General features: G+C 46.6%; 2 protein-coding genes across 2 annotated transcripts in view; both read right to left on the bottom strand.

Annotated features, from left to right (window-relative positions):
* Positions 1-391: 391 nt before the first annotated feature.
* LOC134445496 (uncharacterized) lies at positions 392-2998 on the bottom strand. The gene is made up of 2 exons (XM_063194557.1): positions 2726-2998; positions 392-2620 (listed from the first exon to the last, which is right to left on the bottom strand). The coding sequence occupies exons 1-2, from the start codon at positions 2915-2917 to the stop codon at positions 605-607; spliced, it is 2208 nt and encodes a 735-aa protein (XP_063050627.1). The 5' UTR covers positions 2918-2998; the 3' UTR covers positions 392-604.
* A 1072-nt stretch (positions 2999-4070) lies between these two features.
* The window catches only part of LOC134446304 (eosinophil peroxidase-like), a 15665-nt gene continuing 5813 nt past the window's right edge, over positions 4071-13922 (bottom strand). Inside the window, exons 8-17 of the mRNA XM_063195652.1 lie at positions 12667-12825; positions 11832-12027; positions 11390-11550; positions 10592-10853; positions 9883-10053; positions 7582-7819; positions 6870-7069; positions 6445-6486; positions 5836-6003; positions 4071-5422 (exon numbers count right to left, since the gene is read on the bottom strand). Coding sequence (XP_063051722.1) covers positions 5178-5422; positions 5836-6003; positions 6445-6486; positions 6870-7069; positions 7582-7819; positions 9883-10053; positions 10592-10853; positions 11390-11550; positions 11832-12027; positions 12667-12825 — 1842 coding nt within the window. The 3' untranslated portion in view covers positions 4071-5177. The remainder of the gene's footprint in view (positions 5423-5835; positions 6004-6444; positions 6487-6869; positions 7070-7581; positions 7820-9882; positions 10054-10591; positions 10854-11389; positions 11551-11831; positions 12028-12666; positions 12826-13922) is intronic.

Here is a 13922-nt window from a genome sequence, read left to right as displayed (position 1 = left end):
TGACAATAAAGTTCACTTGACTTGACTTGACATTTTTATCCAAAGTGATTTGGCACAGATGTTGGTACACACTTTGGACTTTGAGTCCTTATTACATTGTACCGTAACAATGTTTATTCAGGGGGCACCACAGTGAGGTATTGTCCAGGGGCACCACATTGGCTTAATAATATGGTCCTGCTGCTATAACACATATATTCTACAACACATTGTAACCACCTGTTTCAATGATTTTGACCACTCCTAATCATCAGCGGTGCTCGTGGTCTTCATTTCCGAACAGTAGTCTTGGTTCCTCGTTTCAGATTTCAGGTTTTGGTTTCACTTAATCAGTCCATGTTTACGGAAATAATGTTTACTTTGGTTTTATATTATATCACAGACACAAATGGTTGGTCATTTCTTGTTTGGATTTTATTATTTCTCAAAATAGTTTTAATCTTAAACATTTATTTGCTGGTACTTGAACAAAAATAGAGATGCCAGGCTTATGTCTTAATTCAATTCAATCTGGACACCGTTTCAATCACTGGCACTATCTGAAAAACTAAAAGAAAATAAAGTGCTGTGAACAATCAGTATCCACGCATTCTTTGCTCTCTTTTCACCTGGACATTAGGCCTACCACTGAAACATTCTCTTGGGCAGAGGGAGAGGTGTGGTGAGTTTGTGCCATCTTCATAGTGTGAGAGAGTGGTGAGGTGGTGCCATCTTCATAGTGTGAGAGAGTGGTGAGGTGGTGGGTTGCTGTGCCAACTTCATAGTGTGAGAGAGTGGTGGGTTGCTGTGCCAACTTCATAGTGTGAGTAGGTGGTGAGATGGTGGGTGGTGGTGGCATCTTAGTGAGAGAGAGCATTTGGGTGGTGGGTTGCTGTGCCATGTTCATTGTATGAGAGAGTGGTGGGGTGGTGAGTTTCACCATCTTGTTAGTGTGAGAGAGCGTCTGGGTGTTGGGTTGCTGCGCCATCTTCTTCAAATACATGGTGTAGGGTGTCTCCCTCCCCTCCAGATGGCGCTGATGTCTCAGGATCAGGTTCTTCTCAATGTTGCTCAGCTTCATGCGATCGAGGACCACCAGGGCTGCTCCATCTACAAGTAGGCGTGGCGGAGGCGCCGTCTTCATGGTGGCAGCAGGATGGCTCTGAATATGGGATGAGGTGAGGAGAGACCCGGTCACAAGGCTGTTGTGGTGGCGAGAACGGCGTCGGAGAGGGGGATTAGGAGAGGAGGAGGAGGAGAAGGCATGACAGTCAGTCAGCCCGTTCCTTCGGAGCTGTTCCTTCAGCTGTTCCACCAGGGACTTCCTGTCGCCTCTTCTGCTCAGGTCATGTTCCCGAGTTGCGCCATCCGTCGTCTCCGCCACATGGTCGCTTAGGCCTTGTTGACCTCTAGACAAGGTCCCGGGGGGCTCTGTTGCAATCTCTGGTTGCTGCAGAGGCTGAATCATGGCCTCTGGTTTGGGTTCGGGTTTGGGTTCGGGTACGTTCTGGTCTGCCTGGTTCGTCGATGCCAGCAGCACTGACTTCAATTCCTTCAGCCAGAGAGGGCGCCACTGTCCTGTCCTGTCCTCCCCAATACATGCTTGGTCCTCACCTTTACTCTTCCACCAATCACGTATCTTCAGGGTCTTCTTCATCGCCCCTGGGCCACCAGGCAAGCGGTGCTGGATAATCCCTGTGCCTACGTACTTGATGACCAGCCTTGGGAAGCCCCATCGTTGGGCGTTCATCTTACAGCGCAGGTGATATTCCATCCTCTGTCTGAACACCTTGGATCTCAGGAAGTCTTTGGCTGACTGGGTAGGTGGACGCTTTGTAGCTGTTGGAGGGGCATCAATTGCAGGGGGCATCCGTCGGGGAGGCTTTATTTCTGGGGTCGTCTTCGGTTTAGGCGTTTCCCGAGCAAGCCTGAGCCTCTCAGATCTCAGCATCAGCACTATCCTGACAATCAAGATGGCAAAGTGCCAACGCTGGCGGGGGGATGGTGGTGATGGTGATGGTGATGATGATGAAGATGATGATGAGGAGGAGGATTTTCTCTGGAGTCTGACCATGGAAACTGCCGAAGTGGCTCGCCTACCTCCGACTGTGTTGGCTTGGCCTTCAGTGGGAGATGCTGAGCTGGCTTCAGGCCTCTTGCTGTCCCCATGAGGTGCCACCATCATCATTCCTGCATCTTTATCATTTGGCCATTCACAGTGTGAGTTTATTGTGGGTTGACTGCAAGGCAGATTCTCCAAAGGCACTGGCGTACTAGCAGGGATCCTTGATACTTTTTGAACGTGGTGGCATGGGCCTTCATCATTGAAGCTAGTGCCACTGTCCTTGACCTTGACCTGTTGTCGCCGTGACTGTGAGCTAAAAGTGCTGTGTCGTCTGCCTCTGGGGTGTCTGCCGCAGTCTGGACTATCAATGGGAACATCAGTGGCACTCAGTTGAGTATGCACCTCAAATCGTTCCAGTTTCTCTACAGTCCGCTTATAATAGGGCCTGAGTAAGGGATCTTCGTCAGCTGTGCGGGCATGTTTTCTTAGGGGCTTCAACTGAGAGGGTATTCGTGGAATAATATAAGTATTTTCTATTATCACATTGGGAACTGAAGGTTGGGATATCCTTCTACCCTGCAAGTAGAAAACCAGAAACATGCAATTTAAGATCAAACAATATAGTAGGCCTATCACAACCTATCACAAATGTGTTTAAAGCTGAGATTGCATTTCCCTTACCTTATGAAATGGCCCAATAGGCCTACTCCTGAGTCGAATGATCCTCCCAAGGATACAGCAACAGAAAACGACTATCAGCAAACTGACTTCATTGCATGAGATGAATCCACTGTCATTCTGAACAACTTCACGAAGTGGCATGAAAGGCTCGTTGGAGACACGGATTCTATTTCTTGCCTTCGGCATCGCCATTTTCTATCTATACCCCGAGTGGTTAGACATATGTGAAGCGGAGATGTCACACACGAGTGATAACTCAGACGGGATAGCTACTGTTTGTGATCCTTGCATAGCGTGACGCGCCGTTTGGGTGCAGCGCCTTTATGACGCAATCGGCCTCGATTGAAACCAAACTAATTGAATGCGCGCGCGTCCCTCGATTGAATATCCAAAGTATTCTTTAGCAGCTTTTTTTCATTCTGTTTGTGTTTTGTAAGCTATAATCCTGGCCAAGGAAGTGCGTAGATTTTGTTTGAGCTTTGGTGGGGACATCTTCTTCTCCTTCTCCACTTTACTGTACAAAAAGAGCAGTTATGAATTTTGAACCGTTTTTACTGCGTTTAGTACCTAGGCCTAATATAGGCCTAATATAGCTTAGGGCCTACTGATAAATGCTACTACATAGGCCTACTATATTCTGACCGAAACACTACATACAATCTAATAAAAAAACTCAAGTTGAATAGCCTACGAGTTCAAGCTCAGATATGTTGTTTATTTATGATTTTGTTGTGAATATGTGTATGTGAAAATGGGGGTCCCAGGCCAAAAAAGGTTGGGAACCACTATATAGGCTACGAGACTGTCCAAAGGGTCAGAAGGGTTATTATAGATACTGTAAGGAATTATTATAGCCTAGATAGGCCACTAGGCCCTATAAATACACTGCCCCTATAGGTCTATCCTTTTTTCCCAATTCAACATTCGTGTGATGTGTTTCCAAATTTCCACAAAAAAAAAGTTCGTATTAGGCTGCACTGTGAGAGTGAAGTCCAACAGTATCTTGATTTGACACGTTATGATTCAAATTTATTATAATTCCGGAGGGATAAGAACTAACAGCATGTGGGCAGCATTGGTCTAGTAGTTAAGGAGATGGGCTTCAGTTCAGGGGGTTGCAGGTTCAAATCCCACTCTTCCACTCCCTACCACACCTCCATGGCTGAGGTGCCTTTGAGCAACGGACTGTAACCAATACCCTATACTTAAACAATATCTGTAAGTCTTTTTAAAAAGCTAGTGTAATGTAATGCAATGTAATCCACCATGAATATACTACTCTCCACACACTTTCTAACACTGGATAAATCATTATTTTACGAAACATCAAGCGAAGCACAGTTGCTGCATTTCATGATTTATTATAGACCAAGAAAGAACATAAATATTAAAGAAGGCACAGTTTGTGTAAACAATACAGTGAACAATTTTGATCAATCACAGCAAGCAAGTATCTTCAGTGTATGAAAACAGTATTGTGTGAGTCATATCCCTGAATATGTGCCAATTAAGCACCATAGTTAAAAAAAAGTTAACAGCGGGAGTTTGCAGCTATTTCACATTTGTGGAAATCGAGCTTATCCCGTGTGCATATCCTAATTGTGCGCTCAGTGTATTTGTAAAGCAGTGCAAACAGAATGCAAATAAGTGGCAACAGCTCTCTCTAGTGAGAAGTCCCCACATTCCCTTCATTCCCGGATACGTGCAGTATCTAGCATTCAGTGTTCATCTTCAGGTTTTTTTTTCAAGCAACAGTCAGTGTAGAACAAAACATTATAATAATAATGATAAACACATTTATAGATAATCCTTCATTTGTTTTTTTTTTTAACTAAACACAATGAGAAATAGACAAATGAAACGAAAAGGAGGACATGTTTAAGAGGAAAGTGTGTACGAGAAGTTTTGAAGCTAAGGGAACCCAGCAGTGACATTATAAAGAACCAAATGGGGAGGCCAGAGGCTGGAGGGAGCAGTGTGTGTGACCAGGGGTGCCTAGCGGGGGGTGGGGGGGGGGTACCAAAGCCGTCAGCGTCCCTGTGTGTCACAGTCCTACCCTGCATGGTTGACAGTCCTGCCCTGCATGGTTTAACTGGCGGACAGTTATTTGGCTGTGCTAAAGCAAAACTTTAAGCAAGGATGTCAAAGTCAGACCTGTGGTCCAAATCGGATCCATGTGGTGTAATCCACCCCCCATAGCTCCAGTGGTGTCATTTAAACAGTAGAGAATGTACAGTAATTTAGACATTGAATGGGATGTAGTTTATTTCCTCGGTGATGAGGAACTATTCATTATTTAGGCAGTGAAGGGGATAATTAATTTAAGAGGACGTAGTGTGGGCTAGTTTAAGTGGTGAAGAGGATGCGGCGTAGTTTAGGCTGTGAAGAGGATGAGGATGTAGGTAGACGGATAGCAGGACAATTAAGTTAAGAGGATGTGGCGTGATAACGTTTAGGCGGTGAACAGGATGTGTCCGGAGAAGAAGCTGTCGGCGGTGAGGCCGTTGCCCCCGTAGTTGGCGCTGAGGTAGACGCGGTCTCCCGCCGCCAGCTGCAGGATGGTGCCCCCGGTGGCCGTCACGTAGCCCTCGTGCCGCGTGGTGAAGGAGTGAAGTACCAGCTGGTCGTTGTGGCGCAGGTCCACGTTGCCCACGTTCTGGTACAGCGTACAGTGGAAGTCGAACTGATACACGCCCGCTATGGAAGTGGAGTAAGTAAGTCAAGTCAAGTTAATCAGTTATTTAAGTCAAGTCAAGTTCATTTATTTCATAAATTTCATACCCAATAAGGTAACCCAATGTGTTTCACAAATAATAATGAAAATAAATAAATATGTAAATATGGTATTGAGAAAAAATATAAAAACGTCAAAATGGCACAATCACCCATCAGTTCTGTAGGCCAAGAATATTTTATTTTGCGACTGATGCTTTTCACAGACAAGACAGTCGCAAAGTACTTAACAGCTTGATTAGACTATAATAAAATGTATATACAAGCAAATATATACAATAAAATAAATCAAATAAAAAATACAGTAAATTAAAATGTAAGTAAGTATGTACACTAGTAGATATTACAAAAAAAATTGTAAAATAAATAAAACTCACCAACGACTGCGGTGAAGACACCGGTCTTGATGTTGTAGAGCTCCTGGGCATTGTAGATGACACTCTTGAAGGCGATGGGCTTGCCAGGGTGGGGGAAGTTGTAGCCCAGCCGCACCGCGAAGGCCGCCTTAGGGACATTGCCAGCTGGGCCAGGGGGACCCTGGGGTCCTGAAGATAGAGGAGAGGAGAGGTCAGAGGTTAAAGGTCAGTTAGGTAAAAGGTGAGGTGCAGTAGGAGGGGTGAGGCTACGTAGGGAAGTTATGGACATTAGGGATGTTGTATGGTAGGAACATGCCTCCATTGGCAAAGACAAGACAAGAGTGTCATAATGAGGAAGGGACGAGGGAGGGGGGATGCACAGTTCAGATAAAAAGAAAGAGAAGTCCGCTACAACCAGGATTTTTTGCTCCCACTTATTTTTTATTTTTCCGTGACGTTTCGGGTAGAAACCCGTCTTCAGACGTGAATGCACATTTGGGAATGCACATTTCAAACATCAACTTCAGCCTAGTTTTATGACAAGCTAAAAGCGATTAGAAACACCATATAGGTGCTGCTTATCCATATTACCAGTTACAGCTGTTAAAACTATGATAAATGGTGTCTTACCTGGCGGTCCAGCTGGGCCTCTATTGTAGACTCGGCCTTCGCCTGTTAAGAAGAACACAGTATTAGACCATACAACATTATACCATCAAACTCTACATTGTTTACAACTTTCTCTATCTGACGGTCTGTATCCCTGTAACGGAAACACACACACACACACACACACACACACACACACACACACACACACACACACACACACACACACACACACACACACACACACACACACACACACGCACACACTACTTTTAGTAATTATACAGTATGCATGTGTTGTAAAACTCCTTGTATCCTTTTATCTGTTCTATTCTAAAGGCCTACCGTATTCTATTCTATTCTATTCTATTGAGTCCATTCTATTCTATTGAGTCTATTCCATTCTATTCTATTCTGCAGATTCTATTCTGCGAGGTTCTGCTTACTGTTGTCTTTCCAGGGGCTGAGGTCGAAGGCGGGTATGTCTTGGCATTTGGTGTAGCCGGCTCCTCGTGGGCGGTACTCGAAGGGGTTCTCGGGGACATCACTGATGCCGGTGTTGTCACAGATGATGCGGGCCAGAGAGGACGACTTCAGGGACTCACGCTGAGCATCTGTGAACACACCCTCGTTCTCCCACCACAGCCTGTCACACACACACACACACACACACACACACACACACACACACACACACACACACACACACACACACACACACACACACGGTAAATCAGTCAGTCAGTAAGTAGGCTAATTCATATTTATTCATAATTATAAAACACATTTAAAATGCAGATGATACTGGCAAACGTAGAGAGAGGAAGTCAGAGAAAGACAACTATTGTTAATTTGAGGCCTAGGGTTAAGAAGGAAGGATTTGCAGGTGTGTGTGTGTGTGTGATTGTGCATGTGTGTGTGTGTGTGTGTGTGTGTGTGTGTGTGTGTGTGTGTGTGTGTGTGTGTGTGTGTGTGTGTGTGTGTGTGTGTGTGTGTGTGTGTGTGTGTGTGTGTGTGTGTGTGTGATTGTGCATCTGTGTGTGTGTGTGTGTGTGTGTGTGTGTGTGTGTGTGTGTGTGTGTGTGTGTGTGTGTGTGTGTGTGTGTGTGTGTGTGTGTGTGTGTGTGTGTGTGTGTGTGTGTGTGTGTGTACACCCACCTGTCGCCCACGCGGATGTTCTGGAACTGGCGGGAGATGAGGCAGGCGAAGAGCGGTCCGACGCGGCCTCCGTTCACGAAGGGCTCGGCCACGCCGCCCAGCCAGATGTCGATGTTGTCCACGGTGCCGTACAGCTCCAGCAGGCTGCGCGCCAGCTCCGTGTTGTTCAGCACCACCGCCAGCTCCTCCAGGGTGCGCGGCTGTGACAGGCCACAGAACCTACGCCAGCTGTTGTAGCCTGTAGAGAGACATTAGCATTAGCATCACATAGAACACTGCGACAGCCCACAGTAGCCTACTTACGCCAGCTGTTGTAGCCTGTAAGAAGCACGACATTACATTAGCTTTGTCATTCAAAAACAGTCATGGCATAAGGTCCTTAATAAATCATAATAAGCTGACACAGCTGACTTATGCCTTCTGTCATAGCCTATGGACACTTGTGACATTATACGTACTAGCTACATACTGTTACAGTATGTCAAAAACACTTTATAAAGTCCATATGCAGTCCATATTGCAGGATACTTATGCCAGCTGTTGTAACCTATGAAGTCAGCTATGTCATTCAAAAGCACAGTAAGCTCCTCCAGATCATTGTGTGTGGCTGGAACAGGCCACAGTACTTACAGTACGCCCCTAGCAGCAACAGGCCATAGTATTTACACAGTAGCCTTTGAAAAGCTTTTTTACCACTTTCATTTTTCTATGTCATTCAAATGCATAAGTCATAAGCTACTCCAGTATCTGAGACAGAGCATATTGTTTACACCAGCTAGGCCACACATTAGTTGCAGTATTGGTATTCAGAAACCTTTAAGAAACATACCACTTTGATTAAGTGTGTCACTCAGAAGAGCTAAGTCAGTAGCCTATCTGGGGCTGGGACAGGCCACAGTATTTACACCAGCGGCCATTGCCTATGAGGGATTCACATTCCACACTGTGACACACTTGACATTGTGACACGCCGTTCACCTTGAGGCCTTTTAGGACACACGAGTGACATTAGCTTTTATGTCATTCAAGTCAAGTCATGTCAGTTTTATTGTCAGTTTCTCCACACGCACAGGTCACACAAGGACATTGAAATTACATTCAAGGGGGCGCTGTGGCGCAGCGCGCTAAGCCCCCCACATTTGGGCTTGCATGCCCATGGGGACCCCGGTTCGAGCGCGGACGGGGTCATTTCCCAGCCCTACCCCATATCTCTCTCCAACTGATTTGCTGTCTCCTCTCACACTATCCTTTCATAATAAAGGTCCCAAAAGCCCCCCAAAACATACTTTAAAAAAAACAAATTCAAACTTCAAAACATTCAGGTCATGTTTGTACGCAGGTGGACCCACTGACGTATATACTACAGTTCAAAGTTCCATGCACAGCTCCTAGGTGCTGGTAAACGCAGGACTCACTGACGTATATACTACTCTACTGGGGACTTCTTTTACAAGCTTGCAGACATTTCACATTTCACCCAAAAAGGCTCCAAAAAGTGCAATTAGGCCCATTCCCAGCTGATACTAAGCTGTGTTTGACAAACTTAACCTGAGTAGTTTAGTGGCTACCACCACGGGGCAGGTGAACAGGTTAGGTTAGTAAATGTGATGCTTTTGGAATTTGTGTCACAGAGTGTGTGGACAAGTGTGTGGACGGCAAGATGAAAAGAGAGAGAGGTAGAAAGAGAGAGAGGTAGAGTGATAAAGAGTGATAAAGAGATATCGTAGATAGAGGGGTATTGCCTAGGCAGAATGTGATCGTGTCCCCTCTGTGGGGTCATCCCTATGTTCCCGCGGTCCTATGTTCCCCGCAACCGGGGAACTTGGGACCCTTTTTTCAAAAAAGGGTTCTATGTTCCCCGCTGCTTCCAAGTAGACTGCTGCCGCATGACAAAGCGCAGGTTGTTGTTGCACCTCTGACAGGTTAGATTTAGGGATAATTTTAGTCAGGGCACACATTTTCAACTCTGAAACATTGCATTACTGACAGGTTAGGTTCAGGGATGGTTTTGGTAAGGGCACAATTTGAAAAGTTGTTAACATACAATGCGGGGAAAATAGAACCCTTTTTTAGAAAAAGGGTCCTACATGTAAGTTCCCCGGTCCCATACAAAGACAGGGGAACATAGGACCTGGGGAACATAGGACCTGGGGAACATAGGACCTGGGGAACATAGGACCTGGGGAACATAGGTACGCTCCCCCCCTCTGCATGTTGAGGGCTGCCAGGTCGAGAGCAAGATGGAGAGAGAGAGAGAGAGAAAGAGCGAGAGAGAGAGAGAGCGAGAGAGAGATAACCTACCAGGCATGCCGTGATCTCGTCCTCTCTGCATGTTGAGGGCTGCCAGATCCAGAGCTATTTCTTCTAAGAATTCGAAGAGGCGGTCTCGCAGCTCATCTGTTATTATGGTGTCCTGGGTGTTCAGCTTGGCCTGCCGACCAATCAGGCCCCGGATGATGGGGTCAATGCCACCTGCGGGGGATGGGGGAGGGACACGCATTCAAGAGTCAATGACATTTATTTTGGCTCAGATATCAGGTGGTACTGTAGGCCTACAACCACAGCTAAGAGGTCAGTTGTCCTGGGTCAAGGGAGAAGAGGGCCTTTCAGATGACTTTGCCTTGGGCTTGGCCAAAGCTGCCAGCAGCGGCCCTGTGTGCACGTGTGTGTGTGTGTGTGTGTGTGTGTGTGTGTGTGTGTGTGTGTGTGTGTGTGTGTGTGTGTGTGTGTGTGTGTGTGTTTGTGTGTGTGTGTGTGTGTGTGTGTTTGTGTGTGTGTGTGTGTGTGTGTGTGTGTTTATGTATATGTGTAGCTAGCTGTGTGTGTGTTTGTGTATGTGTATAGCTGTGTGTGTGTGTGTGTTTGTGTGTGTGTGTGTGTGTGTGTGTGTGTGTGTGTGTGTGTGTGTGTGTAGCTAGCTGTGTGTGTGTTTGTGTGTGTAGTTAGCTGTGTGTGTGTGTGTGCGTGTGTGCGTGTGTACGTGTGTGTGTGGGAGTATATGGGCCCTCACCCTCGAATACGAGCCTCCAGGGCGTGAAGGACTGGAGGTGAAACAGCACGCTGGGCCACTTGGGGTGCTCCTCGTAGCGCTCGTCCAGTCGGAAGAGGAAGGGCTGCACCATGGTGTGGGCGAATCGGTACGCGGCCGTGGCGAACACGTTGGCGATAGAGGGGTCCACCTCCTCGTCGTAACCCGGGTACGGCCCGAGCTCCTCGCCGTTTAGGATGTCCGGACCCACGATGTGAAGCAGGTAGTCTCGGAACGTGATCCTCTGGTGAGAACAGATAGGGGAAGGGGAAAGGGCAGATTTAAGAGTGTATCGTGACACCGGTGTGACGGGAATGTTCAGGCACTGAAAGTTATAGAAATCTGGGCGCCATACAATACAACTTGGAATTTTAGAATCCTACATTGTTATAGAACGCATTATTTTTATTGAATGTTTAAATTAGACCCAGTTTTTCCTCATAGTATAAGGATAATTTGGGTTTTTTGTTTTTTGCTCCCTACAACAGTGTTTCTGGACACTGATTCAATCTACTTTGAAGCAAATGATAAATCTACTTCCTATTCTCACAACAGGTCCATGCCTCTGAGTATGTCTAGGCCCCCTGTATTTCATGCACTCTGTCTGAGGGCATGTGTGGCGCAGACAGGTAAGGAAGGGGCGAGATCGTATGCAGTCTGGCTGAGAGTACTATTTATCAACCTCTTGTGTGTGTTACACTCACACCCTCTCTCTCTCTCTTTCTCTCTCTCTCTCTCTCTCTCTCTCTCTCTCTCTCTCTCTCTCTCTCTCTCTCTCACCTGTGCGTATCCGCCCATGATCTTGCGGGCTTCCTGGTAGATGGTCTCTCCTGTCCATTGGGGATTCATTTCGCCGAGGGCGCGCGCCAGGCGGTTATGCTCACGCATCATCAAGGTGTGCATGGAAGCCAGGCCAATGTTCTCAAGCACACGCTCATCGCCTGCACAACAAGCACACACAAAAATGTTACCATGGCACTAATTCTAAACCCTAATGCTCAGATTTCACAACTATTTCACATTTCACAAGTCAGCGGACTAGTGTAGCTTATATTATGATGGAGGGAAAAACTGTTTCGCATTTTATGAAGCAGTTGAATTTGTTGTCTGCAGAGTTTTGGGGAAATCACATCAGTTGTGAAAACTGCATGTAAGCTATTGAAAACAGCTGGGCCTCTTGAGCGGGTGATCATTACGACAGACACATGAAAGGTGTCCTTACCGGCCAGGAAGCAGGGTACGTTCTCTGCGCCGTCAATGCCAGTGATCTCCTCGCGGTTGGCACACATCATTGTCATGTTTGAGAAGGGCAGATGCTCGCGCCCGTTGTCCGAGAAGCGCTCGTTCACGCGCAGCAGGCCCTTGTCCGTGGTCAGGTCGCGAAGGTTCCTCACCAGCTTCTCATCCGAGCCATACACCTGCAGAGGGATTATGCAGCACAGCATGACGATCAATAACCTGTGTGTGTGTGTGTGTGTGTGTGTGTGTGTGAGAGTGTGAGTGAGTGTGTGCGTGTGTGCGTGCGTGCCTGCATGTGTGTATGTGTGTGTGTTTCTCTTTTGCACCAGTAGTTTTTTTAAATTCTGTACTGCATTCTGTTTTCTGAACTTGAATAGAAAGCCACAAACAGAGTGAAATGGAGGATGTTTGTCAACGGCATATGCACCCAAGAGGAACAGGGGGTCCATAGATACATCATGAACACTAGATACCACCACAATGACCACCCCCTTGTATTTGGAATAAATAGCTGGAGTCAGATCACCTAGCCTAGTAAACCAGCGCCACCCGCTGGACATCCAGTCTCACATTTAGGCTGGTTTATCAGGCTACAGATCACCACCATGTTCCGTTGCCATAAATCGGTGACAAGGCAATACGCACATTACCCTGTAGGTGGCGGTAACATCTATAAGACATCTACAAATGGCGGCACCCAGGGATGGGCCATGCAGGCCAAAAGGCTGAACACGGCATCAAGTATTCATAAATCTGTGACTTAAGTCAAGTAAGTCAAAGCAAGTCTATATCCATAAATAAATCAAACCTAACCACACCTGTCCCACATCTAGGAAGGCTGTGATTCCGTTCATCTGCTCCTTGACAGTGGCAGCACCAAAGATGTGTCCTGTGTTGCCCGTGCCGCATGCCGGAGCCGACTGGATGAATGGAATGCACTCCGCGTGGCGGCGGCGGCCCGTGTCGTTGGGAGGGATCTGTTGTTTAAAACACACACACACACACACAACGCACGCATGCACACACACACACACACACACACACACACACACACACACACACACACACACACACACACACACACACACACACACACACACACACAAGAAAGGGAGAACAATTTAGGGGGTGGAGAGTGCAGTGCTGTAATGCCATGCAATGTAGTGTAATGTAGTGTAATAGTGTAATCATGTGTGATCTTGTGTAATGTAGTATTATGTAGTACAATGTAGTGAAATGTAGTGTAATGTGGTGTAATATAGTGCAATGTAATGTAATGTAGTGTAATGAAATGTAATGTAATGTAAGACGTACGTGTAAGCAGGGCTCGGGAGCGCTACATATGTAAAAATGTAATATAAGATAATGTGGTGTAATGTGTAATCACTGTAATGTATAGTGTAGTGTGATGTAGGGGTGGGCAATATGGCAAAAATGTCATATCACGATATTTTAACATAAAATCTCAAATATTTATATCCCCGAAACGCGGAGCGTCGGGGATGTAATGGTTTTGCGTGCACCGCCGCCGCCGCCGCGTCCGCCGCCGCGTCCGCCGCCGCCGCCGCGTCCGCCGCCGCCGCGTAAGGTCTTTCGTGTTAACGCGATAACTTTTGAACGGATGTTTGGATTTGTCCCAGATTTGGTGTGTGAATGCTCTAGGGCAGGTTCATGAACTGATTCGAGTTTGTAGGTCAACAATTTCAAGATGGCCGAATTCAAGATGGCCGAATTTTTGTTTGGCCCATTACTTCTGACCGGGTGGATGGATTTGTCCCAGATTTGGTGTGTGAATGCTCTAGGGTGGGTTCATGAACTGATTAGAGTTTGGAGGTTAACACTTTCAAGATGGCCGAATTCAAGATGGCCGAATTTTTGTTTGGTCCATAACTTCTGACCGGGTGGATGGATTTGTCCCAGATTTGGTGTGTGAATGTTCTAGGGTAGGTTCATGAACTGATTCGAGTTTGGAGGTCAACAATTTCAAGATGGCCGAATTCAAGATGGCCGAATTTTTGTTTGGCCCATTACTTCTGACCGGGTGGATGGATTTGTCCCAGATTTGGTGTGTGAA

This window comes from Engraulis encrasicolus, chromosome 3, assembly GCF_034702125.1.
Source record: "Engraulis encrasicolus isolate BLACKSEA-1 chromosome 3, IST_EnEncr_1.0, whole genome shotgun sequence".
In the NCBI taxonomy this organism is placed as follows: domain Eukaryota; kingdom Metazoa; phylum Chordata; class Actinopteri; order Clupeiformes; family Engraulidae; genus Engraulis; species Engraulis encrasicolus.
The sequence above is the reverse complement of the archived record's forward strand: the minus strand, read 5'-3'. Positions and strand labels throughout refer to the sequence as shown.

Bases quoted from the DNA above. Each gene is read 5' to 3' on its own strand.
- LOC134445496 (XM_063194557.1), bottom strand. From the start codon at position 2,917: ATGGCGATGCCGAAGGCAAGAAATAGAATCCGTGTCTCCAACGAGCCT. The intron at 2,621-2,725 runs GTAAGGGAAATG...TTCTACTTGCAG, and splicing joins CTATTGGGCCATTTCATAAG to GGTAGAAGGATATCCCAACC.